The 12,581-nt window shown below is 41.0% G+C and overlaps 1 protein-coding gene across 4 annotated transcripts in view; it reads right to left on the reverse strand.

The window, feature by feature from the left end:
• The window catches only part of LOC102404433 (fatty acid desaturase 2-like protein FADS2B), a 44,338-nt gene that overhangs the window by 21,007 nt on the left and 10,750 nt on the right, over window positions 1-12,581 (reverse strand). For 2 of the 4 annotated variants that reach the window (XM_044929106.2, XM_025266040.3), the window contains exons 2-4: window positions 12,075-12,185; window positions 4,800-4,898; window positions 2,859-2,960 (exon numbers count right to left, since the gene is read on the reverse strand). In XM_044929106.2, the coding sequence (XP_044785041.1) occupies window positions 2,859-2,960; window positions 4,800-4,898; window positions 12,075-12,185 (312 nt within the window). Of the gene's footprint in view, window positions 1-2,858; window positions 2,961-4,700; window positions 4,899-12,074; window positions 12,186-12,581 lie in introns of all 4 variants that reach the window. The other 2 variants (XM_025266041.3, XM_006080788.4) reach the window with 1 other exon arrangement.

Genomic DNA, 12,581 nt, shown 5'->3' on the forward strand with positions numbered 1-12,581 from the left:
AGTGGAGAAAAGTGGCTGAAATAAGGATAGCTCAGTAGGAAAATTCAGTGGAGAAAAGAGGCTGAGTAGCTTGGTTTACGCGGGAGACCAATAAAACTTCAAGACAAGAAGTTTGCACCACTTACGTAGGCTGCAGGCGTCCTTCCGTTCTCCCGAAGGAGAGGAGACACTGAGGCCTCCCCGGTCAGATCTTAGAAGCCCAGGCATAATTAGCAAGCATGGCGGGTTCCGCGCTCCAGATGGAGACTCAGCCGGAAGTTGAAAGAGAGAGTGACATGGGGAGACCAAGTTTCAGTGAACAAGGCCCGCACTTTATTTTCCAAAGTAGTTTTTATACCTTAAGTTATGCATAGAGGATAATGGGGGAAGGGGTAGAGCCATGCAGCAAGCCAGGCTTTCTTCCTGCAAACTTATCATATGCAAAAGTTCAGGTGATTGACATCATCTTCTGGCCCGGAGGCCTGTTAACATTTTAAGAAACTTATTTTTCTCTAAAGGTGATTATTCCAAAGTCAGGCACCAGCCTCCCAAAAAGCATTGGACAAAGCTGCATTTTACATTTCTATACACCCATTATATCAATCAATACACTGCCAAGGACACAGTAGGTAAGGAGTATGGAGACTTAGCAGCAAACATTGGCCCAACAAGTGAAAAACCCTTCACCAATACAATTTCTAATCAATCTTTTAACTACTCAAAGGAATCTGTGTTTAGGCAGTTTAGAACATCTCCTGCCTCTCACAGTTGGGAGGCTCTGAACAATCACATGTGGCCGGAAAAACCTATTCAGGCAGGCTAGAGGATTTCCAAAGGAGTTTGTAGGTTGAAACACTGTCACACCCAGGAATTATTAACTGGAGCTGTAAGCTAACTCTTTTTCCAGAGAGAGGTAGTGGGGGACAGCCCCCTGTAAAGTCAGAGGTGTAGGTGAAAGCACAAAGCAGAAAGTAGGCAGACTCTGGTTTGGGGGTAGATGCTCGAGAATTTCCAGGGGGACTCCTGAGGCTCGATCCCGCCTTTGCGTATGCCGAGCCTCCTTCCTCATGACCTTTGTCATGGGTGGAGCTCCTCAAGCTGGCTCCCGGCAGTGATAGAATTCCAGTTGAGCTATTCCAGATCCTGAAAGATGATGCTGTGGAAAGTGCTGCACTCAATATGCAATATGCACTCAATATGCAATATGCCGGCTCCCGGCAGCCATGTCCTTCTCCAATGCATGAAAGTGAAAAGTGAAAGTGAAGTCGCTCAGTCGTGTCCAACTCTTAGTGACCCCATGGACTGCAGCCTACTAGGCTCCTCCGTCCATGGGATTTTCCAGGCAAGAGTACTGAAGTGGGGTGCCATTGCCTCCTCCAATGGTGTACCAGGGAATGGGCCAAATAATTTATTGGCTAAGAAAAAAAACAGAACTTTTTAATAAAAATAAACTTTTTCTCCTAAACATTTAAAATTCTAGTTTTAGCATATATGTTATAATGTTATGTGTGTGTGTGTATAAATATCTATTTCTGATTATTGACTATGCCAAAGCCTTTGACTGTGTGGATCACAATAAACTGTGGAAAATTCTGAAAGAGATGGGAATACCAGACCACCTGACCTGCCTCTTGAGAAACCTGTATGCAGGTCAGGAAGCAACAGTTAGAACTGGACATGGAACAACAGACTGGTTCCAAATAGGAAAAGGAGTACGTCAAGGCTGTATATGGTCATCCTGCTTATTTAACTTATATGCAGAGTACATCATGAGAAACGCTGGACTGGAAGAAACACAAGCTGGAATCAAGATTGCCAAAAGAAATATCAATAACCTCAGATATGCAGATGACACCACCCTTATGGTAGAAAGTGAAGAGGAACTCAAAAGCCTCTTGATGAAAGTGAAAGTGGAGAGTGAAAAAGTTGGTTTAAAGCTCAACATTCAGAAAATGAAGATCATGGCATCCGGTCCCATCACTTCATGGGAAATAGATGGGGAAACAGTGGAAACAGTGTCAGACTTTATATTTTGGGTCTCCAAAATCACTGCTGATGGTGACTGCAGCCATGAAATTAAAAGACGCTTACTCCTTGGAAGGAAAGTTATGACCAACCTAGATAGCATATTCAAAAGCAGAGACATTACTTTGCCAACAAAGGTTCATCTAGTCAAGGTTATGGTTTTTCCTGTGGTCATGTATGGATGTGAGAGTTGGACTGTGAAGAAGGCTGAGCAACGAAGAATTGATGCTTTTGAACTGTGGTGTTGGAGAAGACTCTTGCAGTCCAAGAAATTCCCTTGGACTGCAAGGAGATCCCACCAGTCCATTCTGGAGATCAGCCCTGGGATTTCTTTGGAAGGAATGATGCTAAAGCTGAAACTCCGTACTTTGGCCACCTCATGTGAAGAGTTGACTCATTGGAAAAGACTCTGATGCTGGGAGGGATTGGGGGCAGGAGGAGAAGGGGACAACAGAGGATGAGATGGCTGGATGGCATCACTGACTCGATGGACGTGGGTTTGAGTGAACTCCCGGAGTTTGTGATGGACAGGGATGCCTGGCGTGCTACCATTTATGGGGTCACAAAGAGTCGGATACAACTGAGCGACTGAACTAAACTAAACTGATATTTATATAATAATTATATATATATAATACTAATATATATAATTATATAATATATTATATGCATATATAATTATTATATATGTATATAATTATATATATATAATATGTATAGTCACTACATTGTTAGTATATGTACATTTACTTGTGTGGTGTGTAGTAACATTTTTTGCTGATAAGTGTATGTAGAAACCACTGCTTAGTGAAATGACTTTCAGAATCCCATCATACTCCTGGAACATTCAGTACCTTGAGATGACCCATCAAAAATATTTGCATCAGGCGGTTCCACTTGGACTTCTTAAATATGGAAAGGTGTCCCATGTCATGTTGCAGAAATGAACCCTGAGCCTGGAAGAGACAGGGTTACCGTCAAAGAAGTTGACAAGATAAGAAGAAAGTAGTAAGTGAGCCCACTGGTAGGTTCGGGAACCCATGAGAACAGTGGGAGATCTTGTCTGACCTCAAACCAAGTGTGTCACACTTGCTGAGTTCTTTCCCATCTCTGTGCCTTTGCACAGGTGGTTCTCTCAGCCTAGAATGCTCTTCTCTCCACTGTCAGAATCTTCCAGTGTGGAATGGAAAGAGGATGCCTTTCGAGTCAGGCTAACTTGGGCTCTAAACTGTCCTTCACCACTTTACAAGTTATACAACTCTTGGCAAGCTAGTCGGTAGCTCTGAACTCAGTTCTTTGTCTGAGAAGCAGGGATTATAATAAACCTTGCTCATTCAGCTGTCGTGCAGCCAAAATACATGTAAAATTCCTGATAATGCTAAGCAGTCAAACAAATATTTGTTTCCTTTCTTGATTCTAAAAGTTGCTTTTCAAAGAATAAAGCAAGTTGACTTTTCAAAAAAAAAATGAGCATATAAAATTTTGTAATTAACACTGATGTTAATTCTCCATGAAATCATCTCCAATTGCCTCAATTAGAATTAGATGCCTCTTTCTGCTCCCACAGCACATGCTTGTTTCTTTTCCTTCTGCCTTGTATCCTGTCTAGATATTTAAATGACCAGCTCCTCCCCTGGATGACTGTTTCCCAAGGGCAGGGTCAGGTGTGTTTCCCTTTGTGTCCACAATACAGTGTTGTGGTCATAGAAGGCCATCTTCAGAGATCTGTGCTTCATTCAAAGGATTTATCAATTGCCCTGTTACATGCCAGTTGCTGATTGCCATTTCTGGCAGAATACACGATCCTATTATCATGTAATAATAAATAGACTCTCTTCATAGACTGATGTATTGATAAGTATTGGTGAAATGAAGATTTTGGCTAGGGTCTCAGGGAATTAAAAAAAATACAGATAGATAACATCTTTAGTAGAATCTTTTATTATGAAACATCATGTATAAATAGTGATATATATATATATATATACATATATATATACACACACACATATAGGTATAAATTAATGTGAGGCTTCCTTTCTTCATGGTGGCTAAGATGGTAAAGAATCTGCCTGCAATGTGGGAGACTCGGATTTGATCCCTGGGTCAGGAAGATTCCCTGGTAAAGGGAATGGCAACCTACTCCAGTATTCTTGCCTGTGGAAATCCATGGACAGAGGAGCCAGTTACAGTCCACGGGGTCAAAAAAGGTTGGAAACAACTGAGCAATTAAAAAGAAAACAAAATAAGTTCATGTATATGCCTATAGTCTTAATAAAATCATTGAACCACCATGAAAAATGTTAATGGTTGATGGACGAAATGGTTAATGAACGAAAGACAAAGGTGAAGGTTACATGGCCTAGAACGGAACCTCAGTTACTGACATTGTGTGGATAATGGCGGGCAAAGAGCAACAACTGTCAAGGATATTTACCACGTGCCAGCCTCTGTGCTAGGTACTCTACAGAGTAACTTGTTTAGTTCTCCTCAGAATATTTCCATAAAAAATTGTTACCCTATGTTACAGATAAGAGAACTGGGGCCCTGTGGGTTTTGAAAACTTATTGGTGTCAGACACCGATGACTAGCTTGCCAGGAAGTGCCAGGCAGCCGCTGACACCAGTGTAAAGAGAGAAGAAAAAATTCTGAGGCTTCCCATAGAGCCACTGCCTGGGCTTGGGATACCTACTCACCTGAGCAACCGTGAGAAGAAAAGAAATGAATATTGTGATAAGCCAGCCACTGCCAAAATGCCACACTATTACCCAAGCCAGGGCCTCCAAAATCAAGACCTGGGCGAGGTGAAGGAAGAAGAACCGCAGGTTGGCACTGAACATATTCATGGTCTCTAACGTCCTCCGCAGTTCTTGGAAATCTTCTACCAGCTGGGACTGTGAGATAAATATGCAAGAAAAGAATTAGTTCCTTCAGTGGAGAGGGAGTACAGATCAACATAATTATTAATCTATTTTAATAATTTAATCTATGATACCTTAATTTTATGAATAGACATTTATTTATTTAATAAGTATAATTAGGCATAATTTAATAAAAAAAACCCCAAACCTTAAAAAATTAACATAAAAGCAAAATGCTTACAACAAGTTATGAAAAATTTTTTTTTTTTTCTGGAGAAGAGACAGATGAGTAGTGATTTGTAAACTGTCCTCAAATTGTTATGGGACTTATAATTTACTTCTTTTTTGGGGAGTGGGGGGGGTTCAATGAAGAGATACATATCTCTAACAATTCTCTTTTTAAAAGTGATTAATTAAAAATTTTTTTGATGCAGATCATTTCTTTTGAAATCTTTATTGAATTTGTGACAATATTGCTTTTATTTTATTTATTTATTTATTTTTTTGGCTGTGAGGCATGTGAAATCTTGGATCCCTGATGAGGGATCAAACCTGCACCCCCTGCATTGAAAAGAGAAGTCTTAACGACTGGGCTGCCAGGGGAAAACCCCCAAAATTAATTTTCTACTTATCAGAACAAAAAATTTGTTTCTTCAGATTCTATTCCATTGTAGATCATTATGAGATACTGAATATAGATCCCTGCCATACAGTAGGTCCTTGTTATTCATCTATTTTATATGTAGAAGTGTGTATCTATTAATAATAGTTGCCTTTTTAAATTAATGTGTTGTTTGAACTCTGATTATACTTTGGGCAACTTTGCTATCTACATGGATCTGTGTTACTTTCTATGTTATCAGCTGATAACATAGATAAGTGCCTGGCTTATCACAATATTCATTTCTTTTCTTCTCACAGCAGCTCAGGTAAGTAGGTGTCCTAAGCCCAGGCAGTGGCTTTATGACTGGCATATCAATATGCCAGTCTTTAGCGTGTGCAAAAGACTCCTTTATGAAAGATAGAGTTCACTTAGATTACCCCAAAGGATGCATTTCCTGTGAGATGCTCAGGAGCTCTACAGGAATGAGACAGGGTCTCATGTGGTATTAGTGAGTGTGTCTTCCCTGGTGGCTCAGATGGTAAAGCGTCTGCCTGCAACGTGGGAGACCGAGGTTCCATCCCTGGGTCGGGAAGATCCCCTGGAGGAGGAAATGGCAACCCACCCCAGTATTCTTGCCTGGAGAATCCCATGGAAAGAGGAGCCTAGTGGGCTGCAGTCCATGGGGTCACAAAGAGTCAGGCATGACTGAGCGGCTTCACTTTCACTTTCCATTGGCTGGAGGAGTCCTGACTCTGTGTACATGCACTGTGCTTATGTATGTAGGTCAAGTGCTAGCACTGATTTACAAACTTGCACATCATACTCAAGAGTCAGTGAAAGGCCTGGGAAGAAATATCTCCTTAGCTTAATGACTATAATGGGTTTGAAACTCAGACTGTTGAGAAAGTGACCAGGGTATAAGAATGAAAACTGGATTGTTCAGATGTAAAAGAGAAGAAAAATTTGAAATAATAATAAAAAAGAGATATGAACATAATCCTAGAAGGAAGAAAATTCATTTCAAAATTCACTGATACTTTTAAATGATCCAATGCCTTGGAAAAGTCTGGATGGGCTCATCTTGAAAGGCCCCATGAACATCATAATTCTGGTGGCCATAGATAACTTTAATAGATCACACAAGTGTGCTAGTCAACAAAAGAGTCCGAAATACAGTACTTGGGTGCAAAATCAAAAAAGAAAGATGATCTCTGTTCACTTCCAAGGGAAACCATTCAGTATCAGAGTAATCCAAGTCTGTGCCCTGACCACTAATGCTGAAGAAGCTGAAGAAGACCTACAAGACCTTCTAGAATTATTACCAAAAAAAGATGTCCTTTTCATCATCAGTTCAGTTCAGTCACTCAGTCGTGTTCGACTCTTTGAGACCCAGTGGACTGCTGCACGCTGCTTCCCTATCCATTACCAACTCCCAGAGCTTACTCAAACTCATGTCCATTTAGTTGATGATACCATCCAACCATCTCATTCTCTTTCATCCCCTTCTCCTCCCACCTTCAATCTATCCCAGCATCAGGGACTTTTCAAATGAGTCAGTTCTTTGCATCAGGTGGCCAAAGTATTGCACTTTCAGCTTCAGCATCAGTCCTTCCAATGAACACCCAGGACTGATCTCCTTTAGGATTGACTAGCTGGATCTCCTTACAGTCCAAGGGACTCTCAAGAGTCTTCTCCACACCACAGTTCAAAAGCATCAATTCTTCAGCACTTAGCTTTCTTTCCTCATAGGGGATTGGAATACAAAAGTAGGAAGTCAAGACATACCTGGAGTAACAGGCAAGCTTTGCCTTGGTGTACAAAAGGAAGCTGGTCAGAGGCTAACAGAGTTTTGCCAAGAGAACACACTGGTCATAACAAACACCCTCTTCCAACAACATAATAGATGACTCTACACATGGACATCACCAGATGGTCAATACCGAAATCAGATTGATTATATTCTTTGCAGCCAAAGATGGAGAAGCTCTATACAGGCAGCAAAAACAAGACCAGGAGCTGAATGTGGTTCAGATCACGAATTCCTTATTGCAAAATTCAGACTAAAATTGAACAAAGTAGGTAAAACCACTAGGCCATTCAGGTATGACCTGAAGTAAATCCCTTAAAGTTATACAGTGGAAGTGAGAAATAGATTCAAGGGATAAGATCTAATAGACAGAGTGCCTGAAGAACTATGGACAGAGGTTCATAACATTGTACTGGAGGTGGTGATCAAAATCATCCCCAAGGACAATAACTGCAAAATGGCAAAGTGGTGTCTGAGGAGCCCTTACAAATAGCTGAGAAAAGAAGAGAAGTGAAAGGCAAAGCAGAAAAAGAAAGATATACCTCTCTGAATGCAGAGTTCCAAAGAATAGCAAGGAGAGATAAGAAAGCCTTCCTCAGTGATCAATGCAAAAAAATAGAGGAAAACAATAGAATGGGAAAGACTAGAGATATCTTCATGAAAATTAGAGATACCAAGGGAAAGTTTCATACAAAGATGGGCACAATAAAGGACAGAAACCTTATGGACCTAACAGAAGCAGAAGATATCAAGACAAGGTGGCAATAATACACAGAAGAACTGTACAAAAAAGATCTTAATGACCCAAATAACCACGATGGTGTTGTGATTACTCACCTAGAGCCAGACATGCTGGAATATGAAGTCAAGTGGGCCTTAGGACACATCACTACCAACAAAGCTAGTGGAGGTGATGGAATTCCAGCTGAGATATTTCAAATCCTAAAAGATGATGCTGTGAAAGTGCTGCACTCAATATGCCAGCAAATTTGGGAAACTCAGCAGTGGCCACAGGACTTGAAAAATCAATTTTCATTCTAATCCCAAAGAAAGGCAATGCCAAATGATGTTCAGACTTCTGCACAATTGCACTCATTTCACACGCTAACAAAGTAATGCTTAAAGTTCTCCAAGCTAGGCTTCAACAGTACATGAACGGAGAACTTCCAGATATTCAAGCTCGATTTAGAAAATACAGAGGAACCAGCAATCAAATTGCTAACATGTGTTGGATCATAGAGAAAGCAAGGGAATTCCAAAAGACATCTACTTCTGCTTCACTGACTATGCTAAAGCCTTTGACCATGTGGATCACAACAAACTGTGGAAAATTCTTCAATACGTGGGAATACCAGACTGCCTTACCTGTCTCCTGAGCAACCTGTATGCAGGTGAAGAAGCTAGTTAGAACTAGACATGGAACAATGCAGTAGTTCCAAATTGGGAAAGGAGTACATCAAGGCTGCATGTTGTCACCCTGCTTAATTAACTTCTATGCAGAGTGTATAATGCGAAATGTCAGGCTGGATGAAGCAGAAGCTGGAGTCAAGACTGCTGGGAGAAATACCAATAACCTCAGATATGCAGATGACACCAGCCTTATGGCAGAAAGTGAAGAGGACATAAAAAGCCTCTTGAAGGTGAAGGAGGAGAGTGAAGAAGCTGGTTTAAAATCCAACATTCAAAAAATGAAGATCATGGCATCCGGTGCCATGATTTCATGACAAATTACAGTAACATTGTACTGGAGGTGGTGATCAAAATCATCCCCAAGGAAAAGAAATGCAAAAAGGCAAAATGATGTCTGAGGAGGCCTTACAAATAGCTGAGAAAAGAAGAGAAGTTAAAGGCAAAGGAAAAAAGGAAAGATATACTCAACTGAATGCAGAGTTCCAGAGAATAGCAAGTAGAGATAAAAAAGCATCTTATGTGAACAAAGCAAGAAGTAGAGGAAAACAATAGAATGGAAAAAACTAGAGATCTCTTCAACAAAATTGGAGATGTCAAGGGAGCATTTCAGGCAAAGATGGGCACGATAAAGGACAGAAATTGTAAAGACCTCACAGAAAAGAAGATATTAAGAAGATGTGGCAAGAATAAACAGAATTATACAAAAAAGCTTTAATGACCCAGGTAACCAGGATGTTATGGTCACTCACCAAGAGCCAGACATTTTGGAGTGTGAAGTCAAGTGGGCTTTAGAAAGCATTGATATGAACAATGCTAATGGAGGTGATTTAATGCTAATGGAGGTGATGGAATTCCAGCTGAGCTATTTTAAATCCCCAAAAGATAATGCTATTATAGTGCTACACTCGATATGCAAATTTGGAAAACTCAGCAGTGGCCACAGGACTTGAAAAATCAATTTTTATTTCAATCCCAAAGAAAGGCAATGCCAAAGAACATTCAAAGTACCACATAATTGCTCTTATTTCACATGCTAGCAAGGTAATGCTCAAAATCCTTCAAACTAGGCTTCAACAGTACATGAACTGAGAACTTCCAGATATACAAGTTGGATTTAGAAAAGGCAGAGGAACCAAAAATCAAATTGCCAACATCTGTTGGATCATAGAATAAGCAAGAGAATTCTAAAACAAAACAAAACAAAACAAAAAAACTGCTTCACTGACTACTCTAATATTCCTCTGGGTTTACTGTTTCTTCTGACCCTTTGTGGATCACAACAAGCTGTGGAAAATTCTTAATGAGATGGGAGTACTAGACCTGCCTCCTGAGAAACCTGTATGCAGCTCAAGAAGCAACAGTTCGAACCAGACTTGGAACAATGGACTGGTTCAAAATTGGGAAAGGAGTACATCAAGGCTGTATATTGTCACCCTGCTTATTTAATTTATATGCAGAGTACATCATGTGAAATGCTGTGCTGGATGAAGCAGAAGCTGGAATCAAGATTGCTGGGAGAATTATCAACAACTTCAGATAAGAAGATCATACCACTCTAATGGCAGAAAGTGAAGAGGAACTAAAGAGTCTGTTGATGAAGGTGAAAGAGGAGGGTAAAAAAGCTGGCTTCAAACTCAACATTCAAAAAATGAAGATCATGGCATTCAGTCCAATCACTTCATGGCAACTAGATGGTGAAAAAATAGAAACAGTGACAGAGTTTATTTTCTTGGGCTCCAAAAATCACTGCAGCTGGTGACTGCAGCCATGAAATTAAAAGATGCTTGCTCCTTGGAATAAAAGCAGTGACAAACGTAGATAGCATATTAAAAAGCAGAGACGTTACTTTGCCAACAAAGGTCCATATAGTCAAAGTTATGGGTTTTCCAGTAGTCATGTATGGATGTGAGAGTTGGACTAGAAAGAAGATTGTGCACCAAAGAATTGTTGCTTTTGAACTGTGGTGTTGGAGAAGACTCTTGAGAGTCCCTTGGACAGCATGGAGATCAAACCTGTCAGTCCTATAGGAAATCAACCCTGAATATTCATTGAAATGACTGATGGTTAAGCTGAAGCTCATACATTGGCCACCTGATGGGAAGAACCAACTCATTGGAAAAGACCCTGGTGCCTGGAAAGGTTGAGGGCGGGAAGAGCAGAGGGTGACAGAGGATGAGATGGTTGGATGGCATCATGGACTCAATGGACATGAGTTCGAGCAAACTCTGGGAAATAGTGTAGGAACATGGAAGCCTGGCATGCTGCAGTTCACGGGGTCACAAAGAGTCAGACATGACTTACTGACTGAACAATATCTCGGCTCCTACACCTTGTCATAGGAACAGGGCTATGTGCCCAGGCTGTCTGCCTGATGGCCCACTCATCTCAGTACAGTGCGTTGCTTCCTGACACACAGCCTTGAGGGATGCACCTGGGCCTCAGGAGTCAGCCTAAGTATTCGTCTTGGGCCTGCACGTAACCAGTCCTCTCTCCTCAGATTCCTCCTATCCCTTTGTGAGTTTGTTTCTTCATTTAAGTGGAAATGTAATTCTTATTCTTTCTGCTGCACAGTGATATCTGGATCACCACTTTGTACAAAGTATTTCAAAAGAATGGTACAATTGTAAGCTGTTTTAAAACATGAAGTGCAAAAAAACCCCCCAAAAAACTTCAGTGCTTAATATTACCTAAAATCCTTTTAAGTGCAACCATTCTAGTGAAGTCTAGTCTTATGGAGGCCCTGCCTCCTGAAGACAGTTTTTCAGTCAACCAAAGTCTTGGCAAAAGAAAAGTGGTGCTTTTCGTGGGGGATACCCAAAGGTTTGGAGCCAGAAAGAGGTGAACTGGAGTTCCTGTTCTTTGCTTTTCAGAGGGTAGCTTATTCTCCTGGAACTGTAATTTCTCCAATTGTAAAAAGAACTATAGTTAGGATATAGTCACATCATTGACTCAACAGCTATTTGTGGAATTCCTACTACAGGTCCAATCCTGTGCCTTTAGGTACTGAGGACTCAGGGATGAGCAAAACTGACATAGTCTCTGCTCTCATGGAAACTGGTTTAACAGGGAACATCAGAGAATTATAAGCAGTCATGGAAAAAGAGAAGTTATGTGTAAGTTGCATGCCAAGAAGTAGGTGGTTAGAAACATGGAATTACTGTTTGGCACAGGGCCACGCATCCCATTCCTTTGTTTCTCAGAGGTTTAAGAATTCTGAGGATCTCAGGAGGATGACATTGCTTTGAAATACTTGGAATCCTCTCATTTATGCCATTGCAGGCCCCTCCAGGCAGGATGGCTGGTTTCCCACAGAAAATGATAAATTGGCCCTGTAATATACCTCGTCCCCAACCCTCCACATACTCTTGAGTCCCGAGACCTCACTCACGTTTTTGTTTCTCTCCTGATTGGGCTCTTCTGGAGCAAGCTCTCCAATGAGCAGTGGTTTAAGGTACAACCGCACAATATCAGGGTCTGGATGCATGGCTCTGAAGACGTCCTGTGAATCAGAGAGAACTGTTAGAGGCTTAAAAATGACACGCTTACACACAGATTATCTCCCCTTTCTTACCTCATTCTGTACCAATCTTACGAATCAGCACAGACTATGTTATAGAGCATTTACTTCTAACTCTAGGTTGACACTTCAAGTTCGTTGATTAGAATTACCCTTGAAATTCCTCTATGAAAGCCTCACACTGCAGATCCCACCGAGTGCATGGCTTACTAGGCAAGTCCTGGGTAGAAAGTTGATCTCCAAGCATTGGAAGAGATCGTTGTTTATTTTATTGAGCCCAGAAGAAGTAGTTGGCTTTGAGATTATGGGCCATGGTGAATCTTTAGGGTCAAACCTCAGGCTTAGTGTGGGAGTTGCCCACATTGTTTGGAGCATGCA

This window comes from Bubalus bubalis, chromosome 16 (genome assembly GCF_019923935.1).
Source record: "Bubalus bubalis isolate 160015118507 breed Murrah chromosome 16, NDDB_SH_1, whole genome shotgun sequence".
Taxonomy (NCBI): domain Eukaryota; kingdom Metazoa; phylum Chordata; class Mammalia; order Artiodactyla; family Bovidae; genus Bubalus; species Bubalus bubalis.